The 20,878-nt window shown below is 50.0% G+C and overlaps 1 protein-coding gene across 10 annotated transcripts in view; it reads right to left on the bottom strand.

The window, feature by feature from the left end:
* SRGAP3 (SLIT-ROBO Rho GTPase activating protein 3) overlaps positions 1-20,878 on the bottom strand; it is a 108,617-nt gene that overhangs the window by 8,864 nt on the left and 78,875 nt on the right. For 7 of the 10 annotated variants that reach the window (XM_080605559.1, XM_080605560.1, XM_080605564.1 and 4 more), the window contains 12 exons: positions 17,955-18,176; positions 17,368-17,469; positions 16,933-17,130; positions 15,475-15,559; positions 14,362-14,389; positions 10,591-10,693; positions 8,239-8,299; positions 7,737-7,814; positions 6,285-6,419; positions 2,844-2,949; positions 2,347-2,574; positions 1,593-1,672 (listed from right to left, as the gene is read on the bottom strand). In XM_080605559.1, coding sequence (XP_080461685.1) covers positions 1,593-1,672; positions 2,347-2,574; positions 2,844-2,949; positions 6,285-6,419; positions 7,737-7,814; positions 8,239-8,299; positions 10,591-10,693; positions 14,362-14,389; positions 15,475-15,559; positions 16,933-17,130; positions 17,368-17,469; positions 17,955-18,176 — 1,426 coding nt within the window. Of the gene's footprint in view, positions 1-1,592; positions 1,673-2,346; positions 2,575-2,843; positions 2,950-6,284; positions 6,420-7,736; positions 7,815-8,238; positions 8,300-8,988; positions 9,020-10,590; positions 10,694-11,663; positions 12,252-14,361; positions 14,390-15,474; positions 15,560-16,932; positions 17,131-17,367; positions 17,470-17,954; positions 18,177-20,878 lie in introns of those variants that run through there. The other 3 variants (XM_080605561.1, XM_080605558.1, XM_080605557.1) reach the window with 2 other exon arrangements.

Raw genomic sequence — 20,878 nt, 5'->3', positions numbered from 1 at the left:
AATGCAAACCCCACCGTGCTCGGGACTGCCAGCACAGGATCAGTGCAGAACGCTCTCGAGGACACACGGTGAAGGGCTTTCAGAGCCCTGATAAGATATTGAGTTTCACAGCAGGGAGGGTGCACGAGGTGAGGAGAAGAAGGAATATGGAAATTCACAAACTAAAGCTCCTCTTCTCCACACTTGCACTACAGTTAATCACCCAGAAACTCCAGTCAGAGCTATTAACGTGACCACCCAAGCATAAAATTGGCTAAATAGCAGCTTGCTCTCCCCCCTTCATCTTCTCATCCTCACGGCTCCCGTTTGTTCCTAGCATGCAAAAGCGTGGAGGGCGTTTTGTGCCGTGAGCTGTCTGACCCCCTGTGGCAGCTGGCCAGCCAGCCCTCCTGCCACCCCGGCGAGCCTCAGGACAGCGCCAGCGTTATGTCAAGGGCGGGGGAAGAGGGAACAGCAGCCATCAGGAGAGGCACACAACGAGGTGTCCAGCTCCGCAGCACCCGTCCAAGCAGCAAGGCCCCACGACGAAAACGCTGCCACGTGGCTGCACATTTGCTGTCCCTCGGCAGCACCAGCTCAGCTGCTCCCACACTGCGCCGGAGCTGCAGGTTCCTCCAGGGGCAAGGCAGCCCGGCGCCTTCCTCTGCTCCCGGCACCGCGTTTTGTAACGAACACACTTCTTGTCCGACACTGCCAGCGCTCCATTTCCGTGCTCACCTTTGTGATCAACATGAGCTTCAGAGCTTACCGAGAGCTATGAAATGGCTCGTTTACACAGACGTGCGGGCAGACACCAGCTTACAGAAAGCTGGGCAGGAAGCTTCTCCAGAGTGCTGTGAGACACGGATACACCCAACCGCAGAGGATGCACAGCTGGGTGCAACCAGCCGCATGCTCCCAGCTCGCAACATGTCCTGCTTTGCCCTCCAGAGCCAGCTCCACAGGTCTGACATGAGCAAAAATGAGCACATGGGTGCCAAAGCACCAAAGGAAACAGAACTGACTGGGAACAAAAGCAGGGTGCCGCAATCTGAACACAGGTTCTTTTTGGTTTCGCCAAGAAGATGGCTGTTTGAAAGGATATGATCCACGGCCTGACAAAGTCAGCAGACTCCCTCTCTTGAACAGACTCTAAACGGGGCTGCTGAGCTGAAGTTCTGTTCCCACAAGGCATCCCAGGGCCTAGAGCAAGCCGAGTTGGTCCCCAGGCACAGGTAAGTCCCCTGGCTCCCCCCTGGCTCTCATGAGCCATTTCACACAGCCAGTCCTTACCAGCACACGGCATGTAAGGAAAGACAACAAGGAGAAGAAAAAAAAGTCGTATATGGTATTAATGGAATCTCATAGAACAGCTGCATAAAAACAACCCCTGTATCCTCCCACGGAGTCAGACTGCAGGGAAGGTCCATGCACATCCTATGACGAAAACCTACAAGTAATGTTAGTATGCATAACCAAACCTACAAGCATCATCCACCACTAACGCTGAGAGGCACCAGTCCAGTTGAATGCAATTAAGGGCACGGTGCTTTCCTGCATGCATAGTTCTTCTAACACAGACCCAATTCTCTGCTGCTGATGTCTGTGCTTACCGTCATCACTGGTGTGTGGCTCCGTGCCATTGTCATGGTCAACTTCGTCAATTGTGCCTGGCTCGCTGTGGGGGCTGTCACTGAAATAAAATACACGGTGCTTTAAAAGAAAGAACGAGATTCTGTTCTCAATACAATTAGCAAAATTAAGCTGAGGGAAAATCTGGCCCCAAGGAGTTCTGCTTTTCATTTTTGTAGGACTGAGATACTCATTTTAAATCACAGCAGATCTTTGTACTTGCTTTGAGAACAGCAGACACTTGCACCACAACCTTCAGGCCCAGAACTTCATGTTCTGTTGCTTGTGCATCTTACTCATATTTGGAAAAACGAATCAGCATAAATAAGAAGTAAAATTTTCCACTCACTCATTCACAATGATTTTTAGCATTTTATCCTCAACTTTTGCACACCTAATTCATAACGTTTAACAGAAATAGATGTAAAAAGGCATGCTGCTTCTGCAGAGAGAAAAATTCCCCCCAGTGCTGTGCTCAGCCTGGGCTCAGATGTCCCGAATATCAAGTCTGAACTTCCTCAAAGCCCTCTTGATACACCATCCTCTCAGGGATCCCCAGAACCCTTCTCCTATACTCATGTGAGCTGGAGTTAATTCTCTGTCTACAAGGAATCAAGGCAAAGCCCTGCATTTTGTCACAGCTTCACTCTAAATTTACATTGCAGGATAACCCCAAGGAGGGGAGATGGCTTTGCTAAGTTCTGCAAACAATGAAGTTCTGCCCCCACTCCTTACCAGTACTCCTCCCCTCCAGTCATGCACTTCTCGTAGACAGGTCCTTCCAGCTCTCTGTGGCTGGGGAAGATGCCCTCGTGGTTGATGATGATGGTTTTGATGACCTCATTGACATGGGCTTGGCAGGACACCGGATCCTGCCCATCTGGAATGTGCATCAGAGTGGGCCCAAAGCAGATGGCCAGGTTGTAGGGATCCATCATGTTCTCATCGCTGTACTGTGACAAGCTGCAAAAACAAGTGTTAGGGAAGTGCAGTGCCCACTTTCCCTGTCAGCTCAGAAAAATCTCCCGCCAAACTCCCCATCGCCCAAAAATCATCACTGAGTTGCACACCTCCCCTGAACACACTGCCACGGTCAGGCAAGGCTGAGGAAGAAGCAAAATACAATTCTCCATGGCAATACCAAAATGATTCATGCAACAAAGAAAGGGAAGCCCTGAAAAAAGGCAGACATGAACAACTTAGTGAAAGAGAGTAAAAAGAAAGAGACTCACTGATTGAGGAAAGCAAAAAGGTATCTCATGACAACGATGACAGCCCGGGGCAGAGTGATGATGATTTGCTGAATCTGATGCACTCTCTCGGTGGGATTCTCAATTTCTGGAACACACGGATAGAAAGCACTTCTTTAAGCCTTCCTAGGACCAGACAACATAGCACCAGAGGGACTTGTTCCAGATCTAGTAGCCTGCTATGCAAGGAAAACAATAGTACTTTTCCCAATTTGATCCACTGGTTTGGCACTAAGAGCAAGTAGAAAATCATACTGCTCTTCCACAGGTGAATTCATATGTATGTTCAAGATTTAGCTTAAACAGCAAATAAAGACATGTCCACGGTTACATTTTTAAAATGCCTGCTTACATTTAGTTAATTCCTCAACAACTACCCCATCTCTTAAAAGCTTCAGTCAAATATGGCACTGGAAAATGGTGCCCTGTTTGGTGTTCTAGTCCAGATTTTAAAATTAGGTTTTTATTAACTTTACTCCTTCATGGGTTTAACCATCAGGCCCTCCTCAGCTCTTCTGCTTAAGTCTCCCACCGGCTTTAATAGGGATTTAATCTGAGTTGGCACTTTAAGATTCTTTTCTCCCCTCCACAGCAGTGCACAAAGCCCAGAGCTGCTAAAGGAAAACAACTTCCTTCAGCTGGAAGGAGGGTGACGTTAAGCCGTCTTGCTTTCAGTGCCAGATCCCTCGCTCAGAGCCCTCTGCACACACCCCAGCCTCGCACGCAGCGCGCCAGCACACGCCGGAGCCGCCACGCAGCAGCCGCCAGCCCCCAGGAGCTGCAAGGGCCCGGCCCCGCTTCCCACCACGGGGGGCTCGGCGCTGCTCCTGCAGGTGCTGGCACCACACGGCCCCCAAGGCCACTTTTTTTTGAAGCCCGTATCTGCTCAATATGCTATCTAGATACTGAATTCTTTGGCTTCTGTTTTACAAGAAGCAGGCAGAGTACCAAAGCTTTCCTGAGACCAGCCTCAGATGCGTGGAGCAAACCACACCAGTGGAGAGCTGCTTACTGCATGTGCTGGTTCAAACTCTGACATTTGCTCATCAAAATAAAATTCCCTGACAACATGTAGCTGGGCTGCCATTTCTTTGAAAATTCTGAACAAAATTGGGCTTCGGCTCAACAATCTTTATAAGTCCACGCTGGAAATCTTTTCCTTTTGAAGAATGCATTTATCCCCTGTTACTGCTTACTGGGCTTGCTATTTCTTCAGTTTGGTTTTACTTAAGAATACATTTGTTTAAAAAAATCACATTAACAAACACTGGATAAAAACTACGATAGGTATCTGTTCTGAAACCCAGAGGAACAACTTGTCTTGAAGCACTTGCCTTTTTTCACTTCGCAAAATGTTTCAACTGGCTGTAATTCAAAGGAATTAATGGAGTAACCATCAATCACTTTATAACACAGGCACACCCCTGAGTGAACCTTTGCAAACCAAGTGCCTTTTCTACCCATCTATTTCTCATGTGCATTTGAGGAATGTCTCCATGTAAACTCTCAGTCTCCCGTCAAGTGAAAGGAAAAAAACAGTCTTTCATTGTCATCAGCAACGCTGGCTTCCTGGTCCAATAAAACCTCTCAGCTGAGTTTAACCTTCCCCCCAGGAACAGAACAAAACAGAATATCTTACAGCGTGGAGGGCATTTCACTAAGCAGCGGCTGGGCACCTATCACACGGCCTGTGTTTGGGTGACAGAAAACCAGAAGCAGTTAAGCTCAGATGATTAGTGGGAACGCAGCACCTTAAAGCATTTTAAAACTATCCTTAATCTAAACGTAGCAACAGCAGCAGAAAAGGAAAAGAAACATAAGAAAAGTTAAAATAAATTTAAAAAAAATAAAAAAATGGTAGGAGAAAATACTACCCAGAAAGTAAACTGATTATGTTTGCAATGAAAAGCTTCCAAGAGCTTAGCAAATTGTGCAAATGTTCACGGCCCGGGGATGGCCCCAAAGCACAAGCCTATCTGCGAGCACACAGATAGCCACATGGCTGAGGACCGGGCACACTTCCTGGCTCCGAAGGGGGCCCGTCCCATCCCACTGCGGACTGCACCCTCTCAGGCTCCTCTCCATGGTGCTGCAGAGTCCCTCGGGTGGGCAGCCGGAGCCACCTCACCGGCCAGACTGAAACTCCTTGTCTGGGGCACGCAGCCAGTGCAGAGCGAGCTTCCCTGGCTTGCCGCGTTACAGGTGTGCAGCGCTGTTTTACACATCAAAAGTGAAAGGCAACAGCAAATTTCCTAAAGCTACTACATAAAACAACTGTTCCTGAAAGATAAAAGCACATTCTGCTCCTTCTGGAACAAGCTCATCCTTGCGTCATTCCCCTCCAGATATCATCTGTCTTTTTTGACGTTGCTAAAGTCCCTACTAATTATGCACGTTGACATTAAAAGTGGGAGGGAGCACTGAAAGCCAAACGAAGGACTTAGCACGTGTTCACCAGTCACCTCCCCCCGCAAGCTACCCCCAGAACGACACTCGAACCCCCAAACAGCCCAGCACCTCTCTTGTAACACAGAGTCATCCTGCGGCCAAAGCGCACAACACCCTCTTCCATCATCTCTGAAGCATCGAATTCATTCTGCCTTTTTCCTTTGCCCTAGGGGAGCAATTTCCATGACTTGCCAATAAATAAATGTCATCGCTACAAGATTCTGAGAGAAATAAAGCCCAGCTGGGATATTTGTTTCTTCAGTTGCAGAGAAAGGAGTGGTGCTGGGAGCAGAATTCAGGACAGAACAAGAAGAAACCAGGCTCTCCCCTGAAATCAACCCTAGACATTTCATGATGAAAAAACTCAACTTCCACCTCTGTTCACATCCTGAAGCAGTTTCTGTTTTTCCTTGGGACAGGAAAACCAAACAGCAAATACTTTGAGAACAGCTGACTGAGCGAGGTTGAAACCAATTTTGCAGACCTCACAGCACAGAGAAGCTTTTTGAGTAGCCAATGGCTATTTCACCTCTACTTTGTTTAGCAGAAGACGCTGAGCTAAAGCAGCAGAACCCAGCTGGATCCCAGCAAACACAGCCGCATGGCACAGGATGGGAGCGCAGGATGGGAGCACAGGACCAGCTGTTGGACATGCGGAGGGAGCTGTGCAGGAAGCCAGCTGCCCGCTATGTTCAAGCAACTAATGACCCCTCAAGCAACCTAAGCCTGAGAGTGACTCTTGGGGGATCTTCATGGTACTAGGAAGGCTTTAGAGGAGCCATAGCAAGGTGTTTTACCTCTTGCTCACCTTCGCCGCTGCTAGTGCACATCCTTAATGCCTTTTCCTCACAACTTCCACTGAAGTCCTACAGCCCTTCTTACAGCATATGCTGCAAAACACAGGTGTATTTGCTCCCTGTTTCTAGCTTCCCTTGTCCCACCTATTCTTCAAGAAGTCATGTCACATATACTTACTTATAGTAGATATCAAATCTTGAAACCTTTCCTTAGGAAAGAGGGGGTTTTCCAGTCCTCGGAAATAGAGCTTCAAGACTCCAGCCACTGAGTTAATGTCACGTTCATTTTGATCATCAGCAAGGGGATCTTCACCTGCCCAGTTATAAATAAAAACAGTTTTTATTTCCAGCTTTACTGTCAAGTTGGACTAACACAGCAAGGGTTTTTCCTAATTCAGTAGAAAAACAAAATTTCCCCAGCTCAGAAAACCCTCCTGTCTGTAGAATGGTAACTGCATTTTCCCAGCAAGAGAAGAGTTTAGTAAGGTATTTCATTACACAGCATCATGCTAAGATATGTGATAGCCTTACCTATACAAAGCCAGGGTATGTAGTTTATTGTGGAGATGTTAAACCTTTCCTGAAGGTGCAGTTATTATTCATCAGTTCTATTTCACCACTTCCATCCCAGTGCATTTTTGCATTTAAGACAACAGCTCGGAGAGCTGAATAGATCTAAGTTATGGCAGGTGAGCCCGAGAAGACAGGCTTGCCTAGAGCATGCAGTTGTGCCTCTGGAATAGACCGAAGAGTTCTGGATAGCACTTTATCAACTTAAATCTATAAATGGCTTTCAAAAGCTACAGGATTTGGATCCTGATTCCTCTAACTGGATGTGCAAATCCTCCAGTCTTTGGAAATCCCACCACTACCTTTTTCACTGGCCTGGCCACCTTCAATCTGATCCTTCCAAAGCTGCTGAAAGCTCAGCGCCACAGACGCCGTTACCCTCCTCACTCGGACACCCATTTCACAGCTTCAGCTTTCCTCGGTGACAGCAGGATCACTCTGCTCTGACTTGCCAGCCTTACACCTTTGATTCTGTTTTCCCAACAGAATTATTCGGAGTTCTGTAACTAACACCGTCACCAGAGACACGTGGCAATGCTGCTCCTTCTGTGATAAACCACTGCAGGAAGGAGGCAAAATCCACGCAACCCCCATGTGATTACTGTACTCCACCAGCTAGAGCAGTGGATGTCATTATACCACATGAATATTGTTGGACCATTAAATACACGCTCAGAAGCAGAGAAATAATGTTCCTACCTTCTCTGATACTCTTGCTTGAAAACAGATCCTCAACAAACTATTTTATGGCTCTCATCTGAGGCTGCCATGCTTTTAAGTAAAGGCTGGGGAAAGGATTTCTGCACCTCCCTGTTTCTGATGTTCTTTCCCTAGGTGACTCTTTGCTATTGCTGGAGATACATTGCTAGGGTATCTAGGAGAAGAGAAAACCTCCTAGTTTCTCTTCACAGAAAGGTCTTTAGCATGGGATTTACAAAACATCCAGTGCTCCAGGTCAGCACACACTGACACCCCCACGACAGCGTCTGCCCCCCAGAGGCACAGGCAGGGGGGTCAGACACGGCCATCCCAGCTGTACCCACACTCCCTGCCAACGCACCTCTTTCAAAGGAATTCTTGATGTCGTTGACTTCGACCTGGGAGCCAGGAACTCTAAAAATACCCTGTTGTTGAAGGCCTGGAAAAGAACAATTCGTTTGAAAAGCTTTACCTAACTGCCACACAGTACTTTCTGGTAAAGAACAGCAGAAACTACAAGTCGATGCTCTCAGAGAGAAAGGCTCCAAGAGCAAGAAGGGGACCGAGCAGGCTACCGAGAGGCATTTCTGCTCGTGTTCTCCAACCAAGGCCACCTGTATCAAAGTGCCGAAGAGCTCCTGTTGGCCTGGGGCCTAAGCAAACAATTTAACCTGAATAAGTACTAACAAGACCTAAATATTTGTCAGTCATCCAATGTTACATCACAGTTAATACCATTGTAATTATAACCTGAGCCCACGTAGCAAGGGCTGAGGGCATCTATTCCGTATTTCACTGCTAACTGCAAGTACCTAATTACCTTTGCAGGACGTTTCTCTGTTGATACTACTGAATTAACTTACCATACAAGTTGATGTAACGAATGCAGCTTTCTACTACAAGTGGAATAGCTTGTCCTGAATCCTTCAGGAAAGAGAAAAAAGTAAAAATTTAAAAATTTACTGGTGGATTGATAACATTGCACTGAAAAAGCATTAAAGATCGCAAAAACAGAGATTTGAAAAATCAGTGCCATTGAATTTAGTAAGAGAAAGAGGCAAGAGAAGGAGGCGTTACAAACATCAAGCCATCTAACTGCTGAATACACTTGGTGCGCTCAATTACTCACAACAAAAAGCTTTCACTAAAGTGTATGACAAAGACTTGCTCGCTATCTGGTTGAGATAGGGGACTGATGCAACCGGATCACAGCTATTCCATTTCAAAGGTGTAATGCTGAGTCAAAATAAAACTTGCACTGCACCTGTCTGATGAAATAAGCTTCCAGTAACAGAGCTCACAACAGTATTTCTACCTGAAGGAAGAGCTATTGTCAGCAGATGCTGAAAAAAAAAGAAGAAAAAAAAAACCGCCAGAGTGTGTGAAACGAACTGCCTGGGTCTGAACCTACAATGGGTTTTGGCTTTTCTTTCAAAGCTGCTTCTCGCAAGGCCCCTCATGGAAGGAGCCAAGGGGAATGTGAGCTGAGCCTGCCTTCATAAGTGGATGTTTATTTTCCTTAGGGGCTTTGTTCGGCTGTTTTTTCCAGTAGAGTACAGTTGCATCTCTCTGGTTAATTTACTCCGTCTCACAGACGGGCCTCCAGTAAATACCTGATTTCTCGTTCGCGCATTCCTCCTTCCTCTGAGAACACAAAAAAGCAGCAGAGCGGGAAGAAAAGAAAAGATTAAGCAAGGATGAGTTCAGTTAGAGGTAAGTATCTGTTCCGGAGGCCATGAACGCTCAAATGCAATGGCAGCTTAGCAAAGTCCAGCCCCAGCCTTCGGGCTGCCCGCCCGCCCGCCCTCCCCAGTCCCGTGGGCAACGCGCTGCACCCAGGCCCGGCGGCGGCCAGGAGCGGCCTCTCGGATTTCCTCCCTGCCTGCGCCGCGCCACGACCAGCGCCGGTGGCACCAGCAGCCGCCCAGCCCCGTGCCGGGGCCCGGGGCCGTGCCCCTCGCCGGCGGCTCCCCGGGGCTGGCACAGGGCTTCCTTCCACTGCAGCTAACTCCTCCTCGGTGATACTGAATAGCAGGGATTTGAGCATGCTTTTTGAGAAATCAGTTCAAATATGGAACCACTGCAAGTGTTAACGGGATTACTGGCCTGTGTACTACTTGTGACAGGGCACTGCTTATAAATACTGCTTTTAGGCTTACGGTTGCACTGAAAGAATAAATCAGAGCCAGGCAATGCCTACGAGTTTACCTAATCCAACATTTTCGTACTGCTGTCTCCTACAGTACTGCCGTTAAAACTTCCCCCACTGCAGGCTTAAAACCACACACCTGGAATGGCACTGCTTCCTTCAGAAATCCTTCAAGTAACCAGACAATAGCAAAGTGCAAGAGGACCAACGGTTAGACAACTGGATGCATCCTTTGGGCCAAATCTCTTCATCTTTCTCCCCAAACCTCTCCTTTTGGGTAATTTCCTGGGACAAGCAGGGCCAAAAGCCCCCTTCCCTGGGACCGCGCTGTGATCAGCTGAGTCAGGCTGAGTTCATCCCCACTTAAATACAGAAAACCGTCTGGTCAAGATTTACCGGGGCTGCATGGTATCAGAGATGGCTTGGAGGAAGCCACCCGACAGCCGTTTTGCTCCAGCACTGGAAGACAACCCTACGCTTCCCTGCCAGCTCCGACCACGCGGGGCTGGAGCTGAGCAAGTAATGGGCACATCCCTGGGAAATCCACCTCAAAAAACCTGTTTAATCATCAGTGGTTTCCCAACCTCAGGTCTACAGGATTGTCAGAGGGTAAAAGGGCGTTTTTCCTGCACCCTTCCACGCTGCCCTCCGTTGCTCAGGTACACGGGCTCGGCAGATCTAAGAGGCGCGGCGCCTTGAGGGCCGGCCGGGTTCCTCTCGCTGTCTGAGCTTCTCCTCCCGCTGCCGGCGGTGCCGAGGGGGCTCGGGGCAGAGGGGGCAGCTCTGCCCGCCGCCCCCGGGTCAGACCACCGCTGCCCCCAGGGGACCCCCCGCCTCCCCGTCCCAGGGTGGGTGTCCCGGGACAGGTCGGGTGAGGAGCGTGCCGCGGGCGAGCACGGCTACGGGGAGAAACCGTCACGGAGGCAAAGCGCACGCTGGCCGCGCCGAGTGGGTGCAGGCGGACCGGGAAGCCCCGTCCGAGGAAGGAAGCAGTCAGCAGATAGGACAGGAAAGCCACCATTACATTCACAGCGTTCATAAACTCTTACTGTCATCCAGCGAGTACCTTAATGAACGTTTCCATATTGCCGTTAAAGAGTTTATGATTATAGACTGAGAGAGGCCTAGGTCTCCTCATTTTCTGTGGCTTAGGGGGAAGACATGGGGGCCTGGGAGAAAATGGAACAAAAGAAATCAACAAAACACCAACATAAATGCAATGAACGGGTGAGATCTCAACGGTTATGACTGAGAACAAAAAATAAACCAAACAGAAAACCCCCGCTGCGAGGACTCGGCACGGGCTCCAGGCACTCTGTGGCCACTCTCCCTTCGGCTGACACCACGAGGAGCTCGGTGTCACCCTGGGGACGTGCCCTTTGCTTACCCCGAAGCCCTGCCACGGCCCAGGGCAGGCAGCCCTGGCGCTAACTAACGTCGGACCCACTGCCAGGTGACCTTGCTTTCCAGATCCCGAAGGCCAAGCTGAGCTTGGATGCGGTTGGAAGGTGCCCGAGTGTTCAGCGGAGCTAACGTGTAGGCAGCCCGGAGCAAAGTCAGGGCTGTTCAGTACAAGCTGTGCATACGTTCAAGTCAAGGTCAGGACTGCATTCAAGAATGCATTCAAATTAATCTCAATAATATAAACAGTTAACAGCGACAAGCCAACCTGCCTGTTACTTTCCATCCCTGTAATCTCCCGGTGTTTGCCTGTTAGACAGGCACTGACCTCTGCTGCAGTCACACAGCATCTAATTGCCTATTTCTACAGGTGTGCTGAAGGCTCCTAGTTCATGCCACAAAAAACAATTGTTTCCAGTGACAAAGCAGTAAGCAGACCAGCAACCTCAGCCTGAATGAATGACGAGGGATCAGGAATTTTCTTCACGCAGAATTGGCTTCATTCAAGCAAGAGAATAACGGAGCTGCTAAACACAGCTGGCCAGCACTGCCCTCGGCACCCACACCCGGCAGGCACAGGTCTCCCTCTCCGAGATGCCAGCTACAACTGCTGCTCAGTGTTTGTGCTAGTGCATGGGATGACATTTTAGAAGAAAGATGAAGGCGTTGGTGCTCAGCAGGAATTTTAACACCTGCCTTCTATTTCTACCACTTCAGCGCTCTGTCAGCCTTAAAAAGCACGAAGAGCAGCTACAGTGCTCAACTGCTGCTTCCTTGATATATCCCAAACAAACCACGGTTAGGCCTTGGAAAACCCTGCGACAATCCCACTTATTCCTAAATGGACCTCGTTCTGCTCAGAGATTGTCCGAAAGAGGTCAGTGGGAACACCTCTGTAGCTAACTTGTCTGGGAGACATTCTCAGGAACGCGAATGGTCTTTAGTCCCTCTGGCAGGCATTCATGAAGTTGCCAGGAATCCAGGACACAAGCAAGACAGTGAGCCCAGACAACACACAACACACGAGAGCAAACCCGCCCACGCTTGTGTAGGAACAAGAAGGGCAGGCACCCACATGGGGAAGTGGTGTGTCCCCACCCCTACCAGCTGGGGACTGCGGGCCTCGGTCTGAGGGAACAGATCCCGGAGACCCTCCTGACTTCAGCAAGAGTTACGGACACCTACAGCTTCTGGTAACGCAGCCATGGAAACGTGTAACATTTTAGTGCTACGATCAGGAGTCTGGAGGGCTGCTTCCATTAATGATAATTACATTTTGATTTCTTCTTCTGATAACGAAGGACATTAAGACTCAAGTACACAGATCTAGAAGAGGGAGAAAAATAGCATAAATTCTCTAAGTGATTTCTGATCTGTCCTCTATCCCCAGGCTACAAGAACGTCTGCAGAGGACAGATCATGACTGCAAATGAAAACGAGTGCTAGGAGCCTTCATGCAAAAGTTCTTGCAGAGCTGAATGGACACATACGATTTACACAGAGCTACAATTCAAAGGTGACAATTGCAATCCTCTGGTTCCTTAATCAGATGCCTTTAATTAAAATAAAGGATTTGACTGTACACTCCTACAGCTTATAACCATTCCTTCAACTTCACAGCTCTTGATAATTGAGGAGCAGAAATGATGACTGCCCAGCGAAGCGCCCGCATGACTCTCAGCTGAGCAGCCGTGTGCTGCAAACTAAAGGGACCCAGAGCCGTTTGCTGCGGTGTAATCTCCTCTCGCTGGGTGATGCCCTGGAGCCAGGCAGCCAGAGCAGCGCGGCCTCGGGCTGCGTGTGGTGGGAAGGCTGTTCTGACCGCGCTTACAGTGCTGCCGCACACAAGGAGGAGATTGTCTCGTGTTTATTTTCCTTTGTGAAGTAAAAGAAAATACTGAAACAAAAGCAAACAGAAGCAGCAGGGAGTTGTGCCATCATCCCTCATGTAGGAGGCTGTTACTCATTCCTTTGATTGTTTTGGCCTGCTACACACACCACCAGTCCACGGGCACCCACTCCTGAGAAAGTACTCAAGAGCAAATTCTGTGAGATTTTACCTAGCTGTTTCGCTGTGCTTTCATCTGCCAGCTCTGCAGACAACCCTGCGTGGTGCATCCAGAGGACCAGAGCTCAGCTCACCAGCCAAGCACAGGCGAACACTGGGGCGCTGAAGACGTGAGAGCCCCGCACTGCGGCTCTGCTGGGGCCCCCCGGGGAGGCAGCGACAGCAGGGAGGGAGCAGCTGCTGTAACTGCTGATCCGAAGGGGACCTGGAGCACCGGGCTGGACAAAGCCAGCCGCCCGCCCAGGGCACCCAGCAGTGCCATAGGCAGGCACCTCTCCTAGCACGCTCAAGAGCAGCTCCTTGGAACATCTTGCTGCGGCGAGACATGAGGATGTCTGGGTTTCTCAGCCCATGTCCCCACTCTCTTGCCCACTGCAGGCTCGAAAGGCCGCTCTGTCCCAATGGCACCTCCCTACCTCGCGTTGGAGCCCCAGCGGGCTCCGGCTCTGACGCCGCTCTCAGCCTGGCAGCGGCAGCACGGCCCACCCCCAGCCAGAAGGCGGCAGACCAAGGCACCCGCTGGCCTCTGCCCTCTGCCCAGGCAGCCTCTTTCCTGCCTGGAAAGGCAGCCCAGAGATCGAGTCATCACCATCTGCTTCAGCATTTCTCACATGGAATGTCTTTTCTTTTTTTTTTTTCTGGTATTGCAAATTTAATTAAACGCTGAAATAGGATTGTAAAAAGATGACACAAAAAGAGGTTCTGAATGTTCTGGGGAGATTTTTGCAGGCTTTGCTGGCCTGTGTCTTACTGTTCGGAAACCAGCACACTCGGAGCAAGCCACTAGAGCTCTGTGGAGATGCTTTATGGACTGGACACAGATCAAAGCCTCCTGCCTGCTACATTCACCCCTAGCAATATCTCCTGCTGTAGCTGGATGAAAGTCTAAGAATAAAAACACTCTCTGCTCCTGGGTAAAGAAGCCAGAGCTGGGAGAGGTTTTCAGGAGACGTATCAAAGTCCTTAAGTGAACAGGGATGGCAGGGAGCAGGTGGGCACACTTGTATTGCACTGTCTGAACACAACACAACCTCAGCTGTGCCGACAAGACACTGCAGCGCACCGTGCTGACAGAGCACTTCCAGGCACTTCCAAGCCAGCCAGCTAGAAATTACACTGCAGCAAAAACAAGGGCCTGTTTGTCATCACCCTAATTACTCCACTTTAGGCAATACAGCCGAGAAGCAGGTCAGCGATCTGGAGAGCCTGGGTTTGCCCACCCTCCAGCCTGCCAGCACAGGGCAGCTAGAAGATAGCTGACTCTTAACCCCACCAAGCTGTATCAGCAGCAAAGAAAACCACCCTCCTCCTGCCAGCACGAGCTAAAGGTCCTTCCCAAAAGCAGATGAAATAGAAGAAACTTCTCACCTGGTTGTTCCGCATTCTGCTCTTTCACCTATGAAAAAACATAAGTTTCCATCAAGTCTGCACATTAGTCACCAGAAAATCACTGTTAAAACACAGATGCAAAAGCATTGACGCCCCTGCTTCTGGTTCTGTAAGCCCTGAGTTAATTGTTTGTGGCAAAGCTGAATGAGCCTGAAAGCCCTGCAGGTTGCAGGAGATGCCGAGCTGGTTGCCATGCGAACCCTTTCCTCTAAGAGGCACATTACAAGTCCAAGGCTCAGTCACAAGGGAGGGAAAGCATCTTCTATTCCCACTGACATTAAAGGTTTATTTGCAATATGAAGCTCATCTTTAAAAAAATAACCAGATGCACCACAGGTCCTCTGCAGTAAGTGCTCATTTACACTAGCTGGGGATTGGCCAAATTCAAACAGGAAAGGGGGAGTGTGATAAGGGCTAAAGCCCCCGGGGAGGCTGCGGAGATTATCCAACTGCCTCGTGGAGGACCACTAATAGCATCTGAATACAGCGGAGTAATTCTGCTCCTTGGCTTTTCCTATGAGATAACAGCCCATCTAATCATAATCAGGCAGACGCTCTTCTGGCTGTCAATATTCTCATTCCCTTCGTGTATTTTTAGTGCTTGGATTTCATATAAATGGCAGCATATTACCAGTGATAAGATCTGTTCATTTTTTAAAGTATTTGTCAATCCACTGAAAAAACTAAACTCATTTCACATGCTGTTTATTTCTCCCAAGGCCAAGAAAGCTGATTTATTCTTCCTTTTTCTAAGGCACATAAAAGCAAGCATTTGGCTTCACATGCCTCCTTCCTGTTCTCCCTTGGCACCTGCAGAAAGCAAGCTTGCAGCCAATTCCTCGCTGAAAAAGCAAAGAATTCCACACAAGTGTTTTGCAAACCCAGATTTTTTCCTAAGGAGAATCAGCTCATGCTGAAACACAGCATTCTGCATTTCTGGGCTAAGCATTTGCTGAATGTCTACATAGCAGGACAATCCCATGACCTGGAAGAAATTCAGAAAGTTTCCACGTGAAAACGTTCCACAGCTGCTTTTGCACAACTCCCAGAGTTGATGGGACATTTCTCTCTGAACCTAACTCCGCAACTCACCTTCCCCAAGAGTCTGCTTCAGCAAGTCGTGTTTAGCCTGGAGCTTCGTGATAAGATTACTGCCATTCAAATACTCTTTAAATTTCTGGAATTAAGAACAAAACAAACAAGGTGGGTTAAGTCTCTCAGCAAAAATCATCTGTAATTGATGTACACTTTTGCCTGGGGCTACTGACAGGGACTCCGAGAGGCTGTCAGGCTCTAACAAACGAGGCGTCAGATGCACCGCAGGATGGAGCCCACTCTAATCACTTCTCACTGCCCAAGCCCCAGTCCTGATGATCTTATTAGCCCAGTCTCCTTGGTGCTGCACCTCCTGCATGGGAACGCGAGGAGCTCCAAAGAAAAGAGTTCAAAGCAAGCTTTCTTTTGTCAGGCTTCTGAGAACAGGCTGGAAAATCAAAGAGGTTTTCCCTGCACTGACGGGGGCTTTGCCTTTGTGCACGCAAGCGATGCAGCAGCGAGCACACCCAGTGTGGGAGCCCAGCCCAGCCCAGCCCAGGCAGGCAGACACTGTGAGCTGGGTGACACAAACTGTGCAGCACAGCTTCCCGTGCCATTGTCAGACTGCTGTACGCCCAGTAACACTCCAGAGCAAGTAATTTTATGGACGAGGAGTAAGGGAATCAGACGTAGAAAATGAAAGTCAAAAAAGATGGGAAAAATCACAAATTCTTGCAAAATTAATCAAAAACAAGCACAACTCAAAAATGTCAATGATTCCCCCCCACCCCCCCGTAAACTGGAATAATAGCACTGTTAGAGAAATTAGAAGCTTTCCTATGCATACATATTTATCACAGGATGCTATTAATGTTAGCCTAGTAACCACATTTAAATGAGGGGTACTTCTGCTGAGCTGCTGTCTTACTATTTATACTTCAAGTATTATAACAGAGAACCTTAGGACCAGCATGGCTGTGAAGTACTGGGCAAGGCTGCAGGGCACACACAGCACAGCTGCCTCTATCCTGGCACACACACACAGCAGCAAAACAAGGCTATCACAGCTTCCTACAGCACTTGTGTGAGATGCAAACAACTGTTTAGTTCATCCCCAGGGCCAAGGGCAGATTTTAGCTGTGTAGACCAGAGAAGCAAGGTTTGACTAATGGTTCAAAAGAGTGAAGGCCTCCAGGAAAGGCCATCGGCTGGCGACGCACTCTGAGTCTGGCTGGAGCCTGCTGCCCAGTTCTGAGCCACTCCTGCTGACTCCTGTAAGCTTTTGGTCACAACTGGTTGCTCCAGTTGCTCCTTCAAAATCAAGGCAGACACTGAATTGTCATTCCCTATGCATTGCCCTGCCACTGTGAATTGCATTCCAATCCCAAATCAGACAGAAGACAAATACTTGAAGAGACTGAATTGGTTCTTGCTCTTCACTAATGAGCATTTAAAACGGGACTCAGCCCTAGCAATTAATGCTTTGTGTCCTGTATCACATGAGATGAGACTCACTGTAAAATAGAACATCTCAGTTTCCTGTTGGTTGGCTCTCCTCTTGGCGATGTTTATTTTACTCATGTAGGTTTCTGAAGCAGCTGATTTGACCGACTCAGTGGAGCGGCTATGCTGGAAGGCATCTGAAACATCGAAATCTTCCACTGTCAGCATGTCCTGCAAAGTCTGCATTGTGGCATCCAGAGTTTTTCGTACCTATCAGACATAGAAGACAGCGTGTTCTTGAAGCAGACTGGAAAACACCTCATCTTCAGACAAAACAACTGGCCAACAAGCAGCTCATACTGGGCTCACTCATGCATGAGCTGCAAAGGGAGCCCTCAGCGCCGCCACCGAAGGATCCCAAACCCGACCCCACCAGGAAACCCCCTGCATCACGGGCTGAGCAGTGCTGCCTGTGAGGCCGCTCACGAGACCCAGACAAGTCCTTACCTCTTCGTTCTCTATCTTGAGGGTGGCCAGTCGCGACTGCAGCTGGTGGTACCGCATCAGCAACTCGGTCTGCACAGGCTGCTGGGCGCTGACCTGACACACCTGGGACAGAGCCATGCCAGAGACAGGAGAGGATTCAGTGGGTCACGCATCCACCAGACGCACGCATTTAATACCTAAACGATTCTCTCAGCTCCTCACATCCCCCAGGGAAGCGTGGCCCAGTTTCTAAGCAGCAGTGCCCTGGACCTGTGCCAGCACAAAGCATTTCTACCCAGCATTTTAAAGCTGTGCTCTGAAGTCTTCCAATTACAGCAGGTAAATCAAAGCCCCACTTTACAAATCTGTTGGGCAGTTCAGCTGAGGATCAAGCCACAGGCATTCTAATTGGGAAAGGCAAGGAGCAAGAGGCACACTGAAAGGAGGAGCCCTAACGAGCTAGATGTCTCATTAAGAAAGGAAACATGAATAGCAGCATGTGAAGACAGAACACAAAGGGAAGGAATAATGTAATGGTGATGGTAGAGAGACCTAGCCCGGGCCAGGCTGCGAGGCAGCCCCACAGCCCTGGGCAGCAAGCACAGTACCTCGTCCCCCATGTGGGGCTGGAACTCGAACTTGAGCGGAGGACAGAAGACCTGGTTGCACATGTCCATGATGGTGTGCTTGTCACTCCGCGCATCCAGGTTGTCCACGGCGTTCTCGATGATGTCCAGGCCCTCGTGGCGGGAGGTTTCCAGGTTATACTCTGCAGACAGGTAAGTCCTGAACGTCCGAGCGAGGCTGGCATGGAACCCCAGGTCACAGCACTGAGAAACACCAAGCACAGGTATCACACAAGTACTGCCGTCACTGTTCTGGAGGGTCACGTGCACATTAAACACACAGGAAAGCAGCGTATGGCCCAGGGAAACATCAGCGCTGTTGTACTGGGGTATATTTAATTGCATACTGCGATACTACATGAAAAGGCAAGGAAAAGAAGACTGCAGGAGAACAGGCACCAGGGGCACAAACAGCCGGATGGTGCAACTACCCTGCGTAGGACCTTCGCCGCAGCACTAGCGTTTAGTGTCCTTGGCTTTACAGGGAAAGACACGGGTGGTGCTCAGGCAGGAGAGGGTTAAAAATCAGGCAAAAGCACGGTTCTCCTGCGCCCTGCAGAGGTCCCCAGAAAAGAAAGGGCTGGAGGACCCACACCGCAGACTGTCCCAGGGCATCCCTTCTCACCTTGGCAACAGCCCTGCAGGTACTTTTTACGCAAAGAAACCATTTCCCAGGTTATCGAATACAGACGGGTGCTCAAGCAAGGTGGCCCTGAGAAATGCCCTGCAGTACGTGCAAGCCCTTCCGTCCCGGCTAGCAAGTTGCCTTCCTGTCACGATGGAGCAGTTTCTCATGCATAACTGATCACCCTCATGTTCACCTTGGAGAAAATGATAAAACTCTGAGCTAATTGTCTAATGTACAGTATTTTGGCAGCAAAAGCCTGCTTTTAAACTCTCTTCTCAATATAATTGAGTTTGGCATGCTAAGTATAGCAACAGCATGGGGACTTGCTGCTATGAATGCATAATCACAGCTGAGCAAAACCCACCCCTCAGCAGCTCTCCTTGCAGTCCCCAAGGGAGCCGTGTGGGAGCCGCGGGCAGTGAGCCCCCGCGCCGCTGGGTGCGACCCCCAGCCCCTGCCCGCGGCACCGCAGCGGGGGTGCAGGCAGGCCCGGCGAAGCACCCAGGATGTGGATGCCAGCAGCGGCTCTGCAGGGAAAGGAGGGGCACGGCGAGACAGACAGGAGGGCCGGGAGTAGGAGGAGAGAACGCATCAGACCGAGCCGGGCGAGAGGGGCTGCAAGGAGACTGCAGCGGAACAACAGGGCTGCGATCCAGAAACGCAGCACATCTATTTCTGGGACGTGAGAGAGGGCTGAAGCTCCCGGGAGAGGACAAAGCTGGACAGTTACGGCTTTATCCATCGCTAGCAGTTTCATAATCGGATGTCCCCAGGACGCTTGTTTCTGCCTCCCGGCGCAGCAAGGCCCAGCGGCAGAGCCCAGCGCCGCACTCCCGCATCAGCGCAGCCAACTGGCAGCTCCCGACCTGGCGCTGCGCACACAGCTGCAGGCTGCAGAGATGCATCCCAGCGCAGGAGGGGTGCGGGCCGCAGACGTCCGCAGGAGGAACAGAGGGGAAAACCCGCTGACACAGGCACCCCACGAGAAACACCTCCCGTGGCAAGCAGGACCGCGCTAACGCTGCCAGCCCAGGGCACGAGAGCTGCCACGGGACAACTTCTGTTAGAGAAGCTATGAAGCTGTGCTGCCACACAAATTAAAGAATAAGTGGAAAATCCTCATTGTCTGAGCTATAATCGAACACTCCTAGAACCCGGATCGTTTACCAGGTTCCCTTTTGCTTCTGGCAGTATTAAGCCATCTTCCCAAACCCCACCGGGCCGTATCTCATGCTACAGGACTCCCTGTCCTGGGCTGCCGTGTCAGGGACACCTTTTCCAGCTCTGCAGCGTCTACAGGAATTACTTTTAACCAATGCAGAAAGGCACAAAGAGTGACTCCGCATCAGAACATCAGTATTGATAAACTTGAAGTGAAATACTAAAACTCAGCTGGTGCCACAAGGAGCTCCAGCCAAAGAAGTCATCCCGTTCTTCCTGCCCATCTGAAGAGACAACCCTCAGCTCAGATCAAGTCACGGAGTTGTACTTGGCTTAGTCTGTGCTAAAACAAGCAGTAAAAGCAAAACTGGACAACTGCTTGCAGATACACGAACACGGCCTGCCTGTCCTCATCCAGTCTTTTAAAGCAGCTGAAGCCACGTATGGAGCAATGGGGGTTTCTGCAGGAATGATCGAACGGTCATAATCCACTAGTTATCCTGCCTCTGTTTAACTTCTAATTATATAAGTTGAAAATATGGACAGTTAAGGACTAGTACAGCTCTGCCTTCATAAAGCAGCAAGCTACACAAAAAGCTAGCTCCTGGGGAATTGGGGTGAACCTGGGGCAAAACCTAGCCAAAGCACCGTGAGTCTCTCCCACAGGACAGTTTTAGCACGAACTCCTGCTCGACCGCCCTGGGGCAGCGCACAGGCACGGACGGGAGCCGAGACGATGCAGCACCGCGCCTGCCCAGCTCTACCACCGTCGGCGTGCCCCGAGGAGCAGCCCCAGGGCAGCTGTCCTGAGCAGGGCACCAGGGCCAGGACCTGCCCTGGCAGAAGAAATGCCAGGACCAGGCGACTGCAGGCCTGCTCCCCAAACGGGGCTGCACAGGTTTCTCAGCGCCCCTCCAAACCTGCCCCGGTCGTTCTTCTGCTCCCTGGAAAATGATTGCTGCTCGCCTGGAAAACAAAGCCAGGAGAAAATACCTGCCACTGTCACGGGCTGGGAGTTTCCAGAGCCTCCGAAAGAGAGCTACTACAAAGGCAGATCACTGGATGCCACAGAGTCTGAGGAGACAGAGCTCAAGGTAATGTCAGATGCTTTTGGAAG

This window comes from Anser brachyrhynchus, assembly GCF_964034855.1.
Source record: "Anser brachyrhynchus genome assembly, chromosome: 10".
NCBI lineage: Eukaryota > Metazoa > Chordata > Aves > Anseriformes > Anatidae > Anser > Anser brachyrhynchus.
This window is presented reverse-complemented; position numbering and strand designations above follow the sequence as displayed.